Below are 16296 nucleotides of genomic sequence, written 5' to 3'. Positions count from 1 at the left end.
GTATCCAGTGCGTGCAGCCACGTCGCGTGAAAGCAGTGACGTGCGTCGGTCAGCATGAACGCGAGAATAGTCGCACCGGCTAGAACCATGTGGCGACAGGAACCGTAACGAGGCAGAGGAACGGCACACCGACGTTCCCGACGAAATGGAAATGGATCCGTACGCGGTCGGTTGGCCGCCTCAAGGTCATGGTGTCGGCAGTGTTACCGGAGGTGTCGCTGCCAGTGGCAATGGCGGTAGCGTGAGCGACGGTGCGAACACCATACCGCGATGCTGGAGCAGACCATGCAGATCGACCGATCCGTCGCCTATGCGACCGATCGAACATAGCATGCGTTCGACCGAGACGATGAGGTCGATGGAGTCGATGAGATCGATCGACTCGGTGATAAGGCAACCGTCGGCTGACCCTATGCGTGCATCCGTCGAACACCATCAGTCTAGCAGGTCTTTGGAGGCTATGGGTAGACCGATCGAGCAGCAGATCCGCACCGAACAGCCAAGGTCCACCGTTGAACATCCAGCCACGTCGTCCTCCATGTCTTCCACGTCGATGAGAAACGTCATGGATCATCACTCCATGCGCGCCATAGAACATCCCTGCAGGCTGAAAGATCACGCGAGTTACATACACGACCATCACTTTGGCCGGATGCATGATCACGGCTGTAGGTCTGTCGAACACGTTTCGCGGATGCTGGAGCATCGGCTTCACGAGCAGCATCCCGGTAGACCGCCGATCGAACAGACACCTTGTCGGCCAATCGAACATCCTCCTGTGCGACCGCCGCCCGTCAACTATTCCTGTCGGTCTCTCGATCACGCACCCGGAAGACCTATGCCGATGGACTGTGTCATCTATGGTCCGCATTCTCATCCACCGCCAAGGTTACCCAGCGAGAGCCCCTTTCGCGTCAATTGCCCCGTGCACAGCCCATTCCGATATAGATTCCCGAACGGAGCTGTCGATTATCACTCGCAACACCAGGTAAGACTGAGATTCATTCATACGGTGATGGCTAGATGGATCGATCGAGTCGAGAAATCTCACGATTTTCTTTCTTCTGGTTATGGATCGATTGGTGTTTCGAGATATTTATTTTCACGTGCAAGAAAATGCGCTGCACGGGAACAGATCCTTTTGTTTACCCCTATACGTTTGATCTTTGGCAGAATTGATACTTGTCACACGATTTACTCCATTTTTCTTCCTTTTTTATTGAATCGATGCGGATTATTATTTTAATCGTAATAGATAATTAATAATTTTGCAATGGTAATAGGATATTGGAATTTTGAATATGGAACACCAGTGTAATTAACCGGTCCCTATGGTCCAGTGGCAATTGTCATTATGACAATATTATGCGAGGTGAAAATACGTCACGGGAGTGGTACATGTAAAAATTTGACGCATTTTCGAAATTTATCGAACCGCTGAAACAGAGAATGTATGTACGAGGCGCGAACGAAGGGACATATTTTCGGCCAGTTGTGAATTTCACCATGTCCCTTCGAAAGGCCATTTTTTGCAATATGTAAAACTTACTTCATTATACATTCCGTTCGTTGGTTCGAAATTTAGTCCTCATATCGCGATATCGGCGAAATAAATAATCTATTCTGAAACTTGTAAATGATACCTCGCACGTGAACCTGCTGCGAAATAAAATGTCCAAAAATTCCATAAAATATTTCTTGACCCAAAAATACCTTTTCATATTCGTAGCATTAATAGTTCCTGAAAAAAAATTTTGAAACACTATTGCGCGAAAGGACGAAAAAATTCCTAGTTTATTCTTCGGTTGCTTTTCAAGACAATTTACAGAAAAATTTTTAGAAATTGCAGATTTCTTTTTCAGAAAATTTGTAATTTGTAATTAAACAAATTTCAAAAAGTTTCTAATTAAATTTAATCTTTTTGGAGAATATTCTTGGAATATTTGCAACTCATTGAGGATAATTTACCAAAGTAAGATCCATAGAATTACGGATTCCCTTTTTAAAAATTTCTCACTTACAAAATGTTGCCGCAAAGTTACTATTGCGCTCTAAATTAATCAAAGGAATTTTAATACAAAAGAAACTAATTACATAGGCGAAAAATTTGTGAATAATTTTCTTATCTTATTAAAAAATTAGAAAAGAAGCAGGGAAAAACGCGAGTTTGGTCCACGACGAAAATGATTTTAAGCTGAAAAATAATTGTCGAGGGAAAGAAAGCGTCGGCCGCGTCAACAATATCACATTGCTGCCTTTCAAAACGAAATGAAATAATGCCTGGGTACAACGCGTTGCTTCTTTATGAATTTCAATGTTTAGCGCCAGAGTCATATTACCCTGGCGTAATTAGTTTCTTTTATATGTCGCGTTTCCGTTGAGATTCCCTTAAATAAGATTACCAGAGCACTTGCAGCGATACGTCTGTGAGGGTGACCGTGGGTGGAACTGGATGGACGCATCTATCTATGACGATAGATCTTGCGCATTTACCAGCGTGGAAATGCTAGGGAGACCGCCGCTAGAGATAGGCTACTTGGGAATTATGTGCGGAGGTTTAATTAAACGGTTTAACGGAATAAGAATATTTTATGGGTTGCGCTCGAATTGGCTTTAATGGCGTGAGAACCAATTCGATGAGAACCTTATATATTGTATAAATATAGGTTTTATATCTTAACTCATTTTACGAATTATTTTTTTATTTTATTTTAAAGTGTCTAAATTTGGAATTTTTCAATTCTTTTTGAATTATTAATGGGAGGAATTTAATCTGAATACTTGATGAAAATAGAAAATGTGGTAGAAATGGAAATAAATTAATTTTGTAATATATATATCTTTCTCACTGTAGTATTAAAATTTTTTAAATTATTTTAAAAAGGTTTGCACGTGTCTTCCATAAATTTGATAAAATATTGATATTAATGGTTGTTATAGAATAAAATATATTGGAAATTCTGCTTAAATTAAATATTTCAAATATTGATTGACAGGAGGAGTGTCAATTGTATAGTAGCTTGTGAAACTCGGTTGAAAACAGGTGATCTTTGATGACAGGTATGGAGAAGGTCACTGCCAAAAAGGCTGTTAAACCATACAAACATGGAACATATGAAAGAACATTTGTTTTGCTGAGACAGTTATTGGGTTTCATATACGCGTAAGTAGCAGTTTTACGCCAAGTGTCTTCAAAATAGAATATTGGAAATGTTTATTGCAAGTTGAAAAATAATCGCTTTATTACAGATGGAAAGTAATTGTATTTTGACTGTTATTTTCACACTAAAAATATAAAATTAACACAAAATTTAAGTAATCTGTTTATCAACTATACTCGTTGAATTATTTTTACTATTCTTCCATGCATCAAGAAATTAAGAATAATTTATCGTAATTTACTATGCAATATTTAAAAATTGTTATTAGCATTTAAACTCCATTTTCAAACAAATTCTTTAAAATAAAGAAATTACTTTTCGATAGAAATTAATATCTTCTTGTTCAAATTCTTGAAGAAAATAATTAAAATTGAATATAAAGTTACTAATGAATAAAGATTCGAATTTCTAGCAATTTGTATACTTATGCAAACAAGGATACTGACATTCTGAAGAGATTTGCAAGATTTTTCTTTAAATGCATATTGAAATTTAATTAATCTATTTATCAACTATATTTGTTGAATTATTTTTACAATTTTTCCATGCATCAAGAAATTAAGAATAATTTATCGTAATTTACTATGCAGTATTTAAAAATTGTTATCAGCATTTAAACTCCATTTTCAAACAAATTCTTTGAAATAAGGAAATTACTTTTCGTTAGAAATTAGTATCTTTTTGTTCGCATTCACGAGGAACATAATTAAAATTAAATATAAAATTGCCGATAAATAGAAATTGGAATTTCTAACAATGTGTATACTTATGCAAAGAAGGATATTAACATCCTGAAGACATTTGCAAGATTTTTCTTTAAATGCTAAAATAAAATTCATCATTTTCCGGCACCTCGATTATTTTTATTAAATACAATATTTCCTGTATTGTATCTACGTTGATAATTATAGTCTATTCCAATTCATAATAGCTTACTGGAAAATTACAATTGGATTTCATTTTCATTATAACAATAATTATATATTGTCCATTCTAATGCCAAACAGCTAGCTCGGAAATTGTAATTAGCATTTAAATCTCATTATCGTGCAATTTCCTCGAAACAAGGAAACTAATATCCCCAAGACATTAACACGACTTTTGTTCAAGCACGTCACGTGCTATCAAGAATCCAAAAAAGCTCCACAAAGTTCCGACACAGAATCCTATTATTGTCTGCTTATGCGAACATCTAATCTGTTTTATATCATAACCCAGGGAAGGTTAATTGTTCAGTCTTTTAGCGTCGAGGTGAAAAGCAGTTTCCTTGGAAAGTCGTTTAAGCCCACATTAGAAAAGCACGAGGAACAAGACGAGTTTGTTCTTCCTTGGTAATTACCGTGCCAGGTTTTGCAAAGATTTTTTCGTCCTGCCCACGGCATTCGCGCCACGTCCATTTTCTTCTTTATCTCGATGCATTAAACAACAGAAGCGATTTCATTTTAGGATATTTACAACTAACGTTATTTCGATTTCATCCTCGTTTTACTCCATTAGACAATCGGAGGATGTCCCTTTCGCGATATTTCCCGCCATATTTTTCGATAACAATTTCGAATTTCGTTTTGTTTGTCGATGCACGTTTGTTTGCTTCAGTTTTCGGACTTTATGAAATTCCACGAGTTCCGTGTTTTTGTATTGTGTTCCGTGCTGGGCGATATTTATGCGATACGTTTTGTCGAATCGTTGGTAATTGTCGTCGGGAGATAATGCATAGGGTGACACCAAATTTGTGGTACATTCGACCTGGTAATAATTCGACGCGCAAAAATACGTCGAAAAAGAAGCTAACATTTTTTTGTTTTAAACTTCGTTTTCGATGAAAATGGCTTTCAGAATGCTATTAGTCAGTACACGAGTATTTGACAGATTTTTAATTTTATTTTTCTCGAAAATGAAGGTTTAAATGAAAAAAGATTATTCTTCTTTTTCGACGTATTTTTGCGCGGAGAATCATCACCTAGCCGGTTGTATGGCGATTTTTGGGACATATTGTAGATACATCCACCCGAAAAGAACTTAAAATATAATACAATATAGTGAATCTTATTCTTTGTTACATATAATAGCTGTTAATAATTCTTTTCGTACAATTGTTAATAAGAGTTAGAATATAAATAAAATTAAAATTGTTCTCTAAGATTATTAATACATAAATTATTTAATTCAGGACGGAAATAAATATTTTAGAGTATACAGGATATATTTCTTCTCACAGAATACTGTCAAAATAGTTTCTACTTTGATTTTTGGCTAATTATATAACCACTAAGCTTGTATTATAATTATGGTGTGACTTAAGGAGACTTTAATCAAGCTTTCCTTGGCTTTACAGCTTTATAATATTAAGAAATATTATATTGTTTCAAAATTAATAGATAACATTACCAAACCAACTGGGTGCTTGAGTAGCAAACTTGAAGTAGAACGCTTGACATTGTCTGTGCCTGACAGGCATACTCGAGTGCAAAGGGTTAAAAATGCAAAAATACGTACACACACAAGATAGACCACTTAACACAACCACCTTAATTATTTTCGTTATTAGAGGTTTAATCGAAAATTGTATTATAAACGACAGAAAGTCGATAATTTTAATCATAAACGAGTTTTGCCCAGTGTGTGCAATAAAGTGGTAATTATTTTTTTAAATTAATTAAGAAACTTTTTTAGATTAATATGTAGCTAAATAAAATACTTTTCGAGCTTAATATCAGAAAGTGTAAAATTTCTTTATTATATGAAATTTCGTATGTAACGCTTTGTATCATTCGGTGTAACGTTGTGTTACAGAGACTGTAGATATCACGTTATATGAAAAATAATCAAGATATAATGTACGCTTCTGAAAATGAGATTTTTCGCTTTTGGTTGCCAACGTGTGTCACGTGGAAACGAGAATTCTCATTACCAGCTGCCAATGCATTATCCCTTTATAAGGCTATGTGACTTTGGACGTTACTATTTCCATGACCTTATTTTTAAAATTTTATTCCATGCATGTGTTACTCAAATATTAAATGTCCCTGCTGTATTATGATTCTGTTCATTTGTATTAACAAGTATAGTATGATATAGAGTTTACATATAATACTATATATTAACTATAAAATTAATTTGCTGATTAACTTTAATTTGATGACGTTTACTGTCAGTATAAATAATCATATTCATTTTATAAAAATTAATTTAATTATTTAATGGTTTAATAGTATAATAATTTAATAATTTGACAATTTACATTTTAAATTGAGGATGAAGATGCTTCGTTAGTTATATTTTAATAGTCATTATGATAATATTATTATCTCAGAGCTGAAGAAATTTCTGATCACAGAGGGTTAATTACATTACTAATACGATAGCGAATAAAGTCGTCTTACTTAAGAAAATCCCATAATTTCTCTATAATGTCGCTTATCGATCGTTCGAAACGAGCAGCTTTATCGACATCTCGTTCTGGTACCATATCGATCAAACTCGCCTAACTTTTATAGGCCTGTTCATTAAGAAATAATGCCAAGATTACGTTCTTCTTGCAAGCTAACAAGTCCACGAAATATTAAAAAAGTTTTTCTTATTTAAACCGACACGAAATTACTCTTACCCTCCTTTCCTCGTTCGAGCTTTCAAAAATTGAAGTTTAACTTCTTTCACATGCTTGTTACAATGTGTACGCTTCAGGATGGGAAAGTCCCGAGAACGTGTTTCTACATGGTTATTTCCCGTGGAAAAATTAGTTTCCAACAAGCAAAGCAGTTCGTTTGCTTACTTCGTTTCCTTTCAGAAAAACGTATAAATTAGTCTCTCCTTACTTGAAAATTGCTTTACGTGTATGTATATACGTTTTAACTTGTGTAAGATTCCGAGGAAGCGTGATTTCTTAAACCTACGTAGTTTGCTGGTCTTTATGTATGAATATAATATATTGTAAGAATAAAATTTCCATTTTATTGTAGAATTTAATAATCACAATAGAATTTAACGCTTGCCATGTGTTACAACGTCTTTGTCATTTTAAGGAAGGATTAATTATTGATATTTACAGGTAGACTGTTATAGAACAAAGGCAATCGTGAGTTGGTCTGATTTAAATATAATCACAAATTAGGTAGATGATATACAGAATCCATATTTGCGAAAAATTTATTATAATTATGAATAGGATGAAAGAACTTAACGCTTGCCATGTATGACAGCATCCTTGTCATTTTAAGGATTGATGACCGATTAATTATTGGTATTTATAGTTAGAATATTAAAGAGTTGTTAAAAAACAAAAATCGTGAGTTGGTCCGATTTGAAGACAATCACAAGTTAGGTAGATGATATAAAGCATTCATGTTTGAGAAAAATTTATTATGATTATGAAAAGGATGAAAGAATTTAACGCTTGCCATGAATGTCGACGTCTTTATCATTTTAAGGAATTATAACCGATTAATTATTGGTATTTACAGGTAGAATATTAAAGAGTTGTTATACAATAAAGGCAATGAATTGGTCTGATTAAAATATAAAGAATTCATATTTGAGAAAAATTTATTATGATTATGAACAGGATGAAAGAACTTCATGCTTGCCACGTGTGACAACGTCTTTGTCATTTTAAGGAAGGATTAATTATTGATATTTACAGTTAGACTATTAAAAAATTGTTATAGAACAATGGCAATTGTGAGTTGGTCGGATTTGAAGATAATCACAAGTTAAGTAGATAATATGCAGAATTCATGTTTGAGAAAAATTTATTATGATTAAGAATAGAATGAAAGATCTTCACTATCCTTAATTACATATTTTATTTTATTTTTTGTACTTAATAAATTTCAGCCTTTACCATTTTTCAATTCAGTTTCGTGAAAGAAGTCACTCGAATTTTTAATCAGAAATTAATTTTGGTCTACCATTCTTTGATCTAATTCTATGGAAAACGTAATGACAAAATTTGTACGAATATTACAGAGGTATGAAAACGAAAAATTAGTAACTGTCTTAATGACGCTATCTTACTTTTTCACTTTTCACATATTCGTTACCATCTTCCAACTTAGAAAGAACGATAGAAATCACTTGGATCCCAATCCTGATAAGATTCCCACAAAAATTAGACGAATTTAGACGAAACCAAAATCGGCGACCAACCCATCACAGCAATCCTACCTTTCCCTTTCTTCTTTTGTCAAGATATGCGTCTCAGATTGCTCGAAAAATGCTGAAAATCATGGCATGTCTTCTCGCTTTATCACACCTCGCATTTCCACAACATCACTCACCTGATTCTCATTCACAACAGAACCTTCACCCGAGCTATCTCCAGGACAGTCGGTCTATTTATCAAGAGCTTCATCCAACAACGGCAAAATTTGCTTCCATCCATGTCGTCTGTATTTCTCAAGTCGATCCTGAAAAGAACGTCGTGGATGGGTCGATGGGTTTCGCGTTTACAATCCCCCGCGTCTACGTCTACGTGCCCGAAATACAAAAGATCACAGGGTAGGAGAGGCACTGTACCGATTTCACGAGTTTCGCCGATTTTCGAGCGGATGGGTATCCCATGTTGTCCCGGTAGCAGCTCGTCCCACCGATCCACTCTAGCATGCAAATTTCAGATCCGTGTGTGTGTGCCGCTGGAAAGTGACTCGCGATCGATAGATATCGCATCGATCGGCGATTTAAGCCGACCATCTCGCCGATATATATCTTTTTCCTACAGCGAAACATGATAACATTTCACGTTCCAATTTCACTGATACGGCCATGCTCCGGGCTCCAAGCGTCATGGTCCCGTCATTTCGTTCATGCGTGATTGGACATCTGCTTGGGTCCTGCATTTCGGTGCGTGCAAACGTTAATGGTGTGAACTGGCACGATTTAGTCGCTGGATACGTGCTTTTGTCTAGAATGCTTGGAATCCGATTGTCGAATCCTTGCAACTCCTGGTCACAAGAATTTTGTGACATTTCGAAGCTTCCGGGATACATGGAATTCTTGAGATAGGTAGTGTTGCTATGTTTTCTGTCATCTAATTTTGTAGTCTAATTTTGGAATCCTTGACACCCTCGGTTGTAGGATTTTTATTTCGTTATTCGTAGGATTTTTAAATTTTCGATATTTTCAAGACCCACGAAATTTGTGGAGTTAATTTTATTTTTTAAATAGAGGGTTCAGTTTTGTTTGAAGAATTTTGTTCAGGAACAATTATATCTGAATTACCGGCAGACTTACGTTGTAATTGGGTAGGAAAAATGTGACTCATAATTGGACTTAATTTGAATCTTCATAATCTTTGTTTTATGGTAATGAAATGAAATTGGTCCAATTCTGCCCAAGCCTATCTTTGGTATTTATCTGCCCATTTTCTTCGTCACGTAATTCACTGTAACCTAACTTATAAGTATGACAGTTTAATCGTGAAGTGTGATATTCGTGTGTCTTGTCTTTATGATCACATCAGGAAAAATGGGTCTATTATACTGTAACCCATTAAATCCTTATATTAGAATCCTTATATTATACCTTACAAGATATCGGAATAGAAGGATTAATCAACTTAGCACGTCGATCGCGATGAGTTTATCCCTTCAGCTAAGGGAAGTGTCCTGGGAAAGAGACCCTTAAGTGTCCTCGACACGTGTAGACGACTTATTACACACCAGCTATTCACGAAATATATAGACCATTGCGGAGTTCGATTGTGCTGAGCAAGAGATTGCTCGCAGGGATCAGCCATCCTCTAAGATCTTCAGAGTAATAGACGAATCTTGATTTGAAACACCTATCTAAAAGGTGAAAATCATTGTGACTTAGACGTTGGCTATTCGTTGACTTTCTCCCCCATCTTTTTAATCTTCTCCGCTGAAAAATAAAATTATAAATAATTAGCCAATGTATTCCTTTATTCGTTTCGTTTGACGAGATACACCTAGGTCTTTAACTTCTTTGTGTTGATCCTGGAGTCTGCGACTGCTATTTTTTCAGTTTGGAAGATTATTACTCGAAGGGGCAAATGGCAAACGAAACTAAAATTGGGCAAAGTAAAGAGCAGTACTTACACAAAATTGCAGAATAATTCTGCGAATCGAGGTGAAGTGGAACGAAACTTCCGCACGGTGCTTCGATTTCCTGAGCAAAGTCTGCGTTGTGTACTTCGTTCCTTGCAACGCGTCGAGGAGCAGAGTTCCATCGTTATCATTCGAATTCTGTTGTTCGACGGATGGGGCCTTTGCCTGTTCGCGAAGCATCTCGTTTGTCGAACGAAACTGGAAATTTCGTGAGGAATTTCGTCCGAATACTGTGCTCGCCTGTGTAAAACGGGGAGTTCGATTCGACTTGCTGGTTGAGCAAGGTTTGGAAGAACGAAACGACTGCGTGGTACAGGGCCATTCAATATCGGGGCTCGATTGCATTCAGCTGATGCATTGGTTACTGATTCATGGAAATAATATGGGTATTTCGCTGGAAAATGATCGGCCAACGTTGTGTAATTATGTGTAATATGAACATATTGCTATGTTTTGCTCTGCTCGTGATTCCTTGCTGATCCTTTCATTAGCTTACGTATCTGCGTATGAAGGATACACGAGATGCTAATAACACTACTAATTGCGAGCTGTCGATTTGGTAGATTATACTACAGAGAATATTGTATTGCAATTTTGGTGTTCTTATTTAAAGTTTCGTAGTTTGAAAAATTCATTTCTGTGTATCAGTGATGGTAACATACAATAGTTTTGTGATCAGAAGATTTTTCAGAATTAGTGTTTTATTTTTGAGGAGAAGAAATGTGTAAATATGCATGGATTTATTTCTACAATAGTTATATTCGCTCCTTTATATTTATTGCTGACTATAAAATCAATTTGTAAAATGAAATTATAGAATAGTGATGTCTTTATAGTGACACCATTGGGTAATAGAAGGTCAGGTTTTAAATATAGTTTATTTTTAATTTAATTTTTTAAGAGATATATTTATGGAAGTTTAATTTAGAGAAATTTGATCAAATAAGGTACTTATATATGAGCTGTTCACTGCACAAATCGATTAACTCCACTTTTTGAAAAATCTTAAATTTAAGTGTCAAAGCACTTGGTATAGTCATAACTTTTTATATTTATAATAACTTCCCCTGATAATTGAGATTAATACCATTAAACGACAAAAATTTTTTGGCTACTGAATAATAAATAATTTATTTTTCATTTGTATTTATGCATTCTACAATATTTATTTCGATTTAAATTATAAAGGGAATTTTAAAAAAACGATATATATTATTTCATTGCATTTCTCCACTTTTTGTTTTATGCAGTTATTATAAATATAAAAAGATATGACTATACCAAGTGTTTTGACGCTTAAATTTAAGATTTTTCAGAAAGTGGAGATAATCGATTTGTGCAGTGTACGACTCATATAATAATTCATGGTATAAGCGTTGTATAGGTTTCTCTGATTCATTTTCCTTCTATTTTAAACAAAATTGCTAATGATTAATTTCAGATTTGTTTGAATACTAGATATTATCTATTACAGAGTCAACAAATTGTAAATAATTATATCTACATGTATTACTCAACGTGATAACATTTTTTTCACTTATTAAATGATAGTTGTGACCAAAATTTGGTATCAGTATGTTTCTTGACAAATTGGAAATTCGATAACGAAGCCCTTAAATTAACCAAACAGAAGTTCGTTAATTAATCTGAAATTATTGATCCATATGTACGTGTGACGAGTAATGTATGAATAATCAACCTAATTGAGTAACTATTAGTATTCGCTTTTGCAAACAATGGGATTGAGTACTATGTTTTCTGCAGCTTGTTGTATCACGAACACGAATTACGTTAAGTTATTATCTTTCATTTTAAATGTTTACATTAATAATGCAATTGAAATGAGAAAACATTAATACTCGAAAGGAATGAATTATCGAATGTATATTTTACATTAATCATTATACGTAGAATATTTGCAAAAGCAATGCTTGAAAGTGGTATCTGTACTTCAAACTTATCAATTAATATATTTTAATATTAATGTTCCAATTCGTATGTTTTAAATGATATTTAATTATACTTCAAACCAGTATTCTTCATTTTCTACAAAAATTGAACGTATCAAAATTAGGAAAATGAAATTAACTTCGTTATTGAAAATTTGGAAATTTTATTTTCCGATACTAATTGTAAGAACATGCAAATATCTGTTATTTTCCTATGGAACAGAGTAATCTTAGCGACCAAATTAATTTTTATTTTCTCCCTTAAAACGAAAGAACTTCTAACGGAGTATCTGAAAATTCTCGACGGCTCAGTGTAATCAGGGTCAGATCAGAATATCCCAATCCTTGGTGTCTAGACACGACCAGAAATGGACGCCAAAGCTAACCAGAACTATCTTTATCAGATCTGCACGTTTTCGTATTTTCGAACAGAAGGAAAATTACGAGGCAGATATCCAGCGAAATATCGCACTGTCTGAAGTTTGAACACAAGCTGGCCTCCTTTATTTTACCCCAATCAAGATCATTCGACGAAATAAAAGCTACGAGACATTTTCTCAGGCAGAAATAACTCAGTCTCTCATATTTTTAGTCTCATTATTAGTTTCATATTAATCAACGATAATTTTGTTAACGTAATTCTACAACAATCTATACTTTCGCTTTTGCGTCCTTGTGAACATGTAAAAGCATTTTTGTCAAATTCGTTTAAACATTTTTTAAGTCTTTTTATGCCATTTTAAATTAACACTTTTATGTATTTCTAATATTATTGCATAATTAATTATCAGTGGTATCTATAACACTTGTTTGAAAGTAACTCAATAATTAGTAGGAGATTTAGTATAGAGGTGAGGAGAGTATATATATATACTGTAATCAAATATATATATACTGTAATCAAGTGACCAGTTATTAAGCATTTGAGGACCTGTATGTACGTTCTTTGTGGCAACAATGTTTAGCTAACACTCGAATCATCGATCCATAGCATGTGCACCTAGATATAGCATACATAGATGACTGTGATAAAAATTATGCTGAAAATAATTGGATGCAGCTATGTATATAATTATGCTTCTACCTAAACAAAAGTCAACTTTGAAAAAATTAATTTTTCATTAATTTTTCTGTATATTTTTAGTTACTGTAGAAATGAATAGAAAATTCAAACCCAGTTCGGCTCTGGTATTAACGATTAATTTATTAACATTAGTTTAAGATACCATATTCCATTTCGAAGGCATTTTGCAAACGACATTATCAAAACCTACCGAATACAAGCCTTAAAATATTCTTCCTCAAAGGAATCTTGGTATCCAAGATTACGGACAACGAAACGTAGCCATATAACTAAGAGCTTTTAAGATCCTAAGCGGATTCCATTATTCGTCGATTTACTCGTGAAACTGCGGGATAAGTATATATTTCCTTAAACGATTTATCTCGGCAAGACGCGAGCCACGGGGACAAACACGTTATACGGAAACCGGGTATTTGCACATTGAGAAGGGGTTATACCCCGAGTGATTGCTGCATTAAACATTCATTGTGTTGTAAATTGTGTTTTCGAGTTGCTTTTTCATAAACGAGCGTGAAGATTCAATGTTGGGGAAATAATGTCTCGATTACACATCGTTTCATTTATGGGATTTGTATGTCTGAAAGGGGATAATACATTTTTATTCGACCTTTTAAACGTCGGACAGCATCTATTTAGATTTTACGCCGCGAAGTATCTCGGTACTAGACCGCGAAGTGCAAATGGCGCTGCGATCGGACTCCACCGCAGCGCCATCTTGAACTTAACTCTGCACTCGAGAGGCGCCTCTCAGTCGCCATTTAATCAGATTTTAAAGATGGATGTTAATTAATATATCAAATTTACAATTACCCAACGATGCGTGGAATATCGAAGCAAAATAATTCTTAAATTTGCACACGATTTCTGATTTACCGTTTTAGAAATATCGTCGACTTTATGGAAGAAGTCTTCGAATTACTATTTTTATGTAACGAAAAAATGGCCGAGTGCAAAGGGTTAATAGTGCATACGATAAATCAAACGTGACTGTATTGTTTAGTATTTTTTAGATAGGAAATTCACTTTTCTTCACAACGAGTGAATTTTACGTAGTAATTCGCAATTATTTGACCTTGATGATAGAATCTTCCAATTTATTTCTTCGTATCACGAATAGAAAAAAATAAAATTCCAGCTAAGAATTTAACGCGCGTTTTAAATCTCTCCCATCATTTCTGCCACCCAGTTATTTCCAGTTCGAGGGAACGCCTTAATGATATACGAGTCTAAAGAAAAAGGAAATGAAGGACATTTTTTTTATGTTGAAATTTGGATGATAAGATTTATGTTTTCTCCTCTTCTTTTGTTATTTCTATATAATATTCCATGGCATTCATGTCGTTAGTGCTTTATGCTGAAACGCTGAAGACAGGTATATACCTAAGTCTGATTTAGGTTGGTACACGTATAACATATATGGTTTGAGATTGAAAGGCTGATGTAGGATTTTCTCAAATATTATTATTCCAAAGAGTGAGTTATGGAAAGCTGTACGCAAAGATTTCGATTATGGATGAAGGTAAAAGGCAAGGAAAAAATCGTAGGGGTTGTTTGGGGTGATCCATCAGTGGCTTACTGACATTTTTGCTTATTGTACAGCTTGTGGCTTGTAAATCAACGAGTTATCATGTTTGAGGTCGTTTCTCAAATAGAAGATACCTCTGAAGCATCGAGTTGAAATTTTTTTTATTAAATCCAAGCTTATAAATTTATGTTAGGTCAATTTTAAAATTTTAAATGCGCGTTCAAACACCTCCTAGTATTTTTATGTATTTTAAAATTTAAATAGCAATTTTTAAATACGCGTTTAAGTTTTGTTTCTTTGTAATTAACCAAACATTACATTTCTCGATAATTATATTAATTAATGATCGTATATTTGTTCATATTGCTACGAGATAATTCTGTTTTTGTTCCTTTATGTTATTAGTTATTGTAGACCGTGCGAATAAAATTAAATTTGCCCAGAAGCAAATTCCTGATCATGATACGTCTGTATGCACAGTATAATTACGAAGATAATAGCTGTCGATTATTGTGAATAATTTTCAGGAAAAAATTAAATTCTTTACAGTATTCATTTATGATTATTCATTTATTTATGATTATATAATATTGGTAGTTTGAACAAATTTATAAGTTAATCCTGTTCTCATAAACGATTATGCGTTTTTATATAGCATGTTAACAATATAATGTTCGACCACTGTTGTTTATTGGTTGAAATTGTTTTTATATACGTTCCTAAATTGTCACTACTTTTATTTTTCTAAAATATCGGTTACCTGTTGGGGAAAAAATGTGCACTTCGTGAAATATAAAACGATGTTAAATAAATGCAAATGTACACCACTGGAGAGGGTCGATGATAAAATGTAGGAACTAAGCGACTGTGAAGATTCGACACACGTGTGGAATATTGGTAAAGAGTAAATCAAAAAATCCTTAACCGCGCGTTACGCTGGAACAATGGCGGTGGACGAACTTTAATTTCGAGCGTAATGTCAGTTTAAGGTATTACATCCCGTTCGAAATTTTCCGTGAATATGTTTCCATTACAGTTTTCATGAAAACTTATATTCTCTAATTACCTTCTCTCTTGTTGCCATTTTTCTCCCATTACAGTTAATTTATTTAATGAAAATATGCAGAATTATATATCAAATATTCTTATTGTCGCAATAACATTTCTGACACAGGTCGGTAAATTTAGTTTTAATAAGTTTGGAAGTGTTTAATTTTCCATTATCTCGCTATTGTTATGCATAGTTTTTGAGAACTTCATTCAGGACAATTGTATTAACATGAAGTTCCACTGAAAATGTTAATGGACTTTAGAATAAGATCACGTAACTGAATAGCAATTTCGTCCTGAAAATTAGGTATTAATATACAATATCTTCCAGGCTTAAATCATTAACAATATATGATATAGAATTTGCACGATATAATATTGTTAAAATTTAGGAAATTGGAAAAATATTAAATTCAGTTTACAATATTTATTCACATTAAGACACATTTTTGTATTGTATAGT

The 16296-nt window shown here is 33.9% G+C and overlaps 1 protein-coding gene across 4 annotated transcripts in view; it reads left to right on the top strand.

Moving 5' to 3' along the window:
- The first annotated feature begins 302 nt into the window (after positions 1-302).
- The window catches only part of CASK (peripheral plasma membrane protein CASK), a 250920-nt gene continuing 234926 nt past the window's right edge, over positions 303-16296 (top strand). For all 4 annotated transcript variants that reach the window (XM_017903954.1, XM_017903957.1, XM_017903955.1 and 1 more), the window contains exon 1: positions 303-988. In XM_017903954.1, the coding sequence (XP_017759443.1) occupies positions 311-988 (678 nt within the window). In that variant the 5' untranslated portion in view covers positions 303-310. The remainder of the gene's footprint in view (positions 989-16296) is intronic.

Source organism: Eufriesea mexicana, unplaced genomic scaffold (assembly GCF_001483705.2).
Source record: "Eufriesea mexicana isolate 0111107269 unplaced genomic scaffold, ASM148370v2 scaffold2645, whole genome shotgun sequence".
NCBI classification, from domain to species: Eukaryota; Metazoa; Arthropoda; class Insecta; order Hymenoptera; family Apidae; genus Eufriesea; species Eufriesea mexicana.
This window is presented reverse-complemented; position numbering and strand designations above follow the sequence as displayed.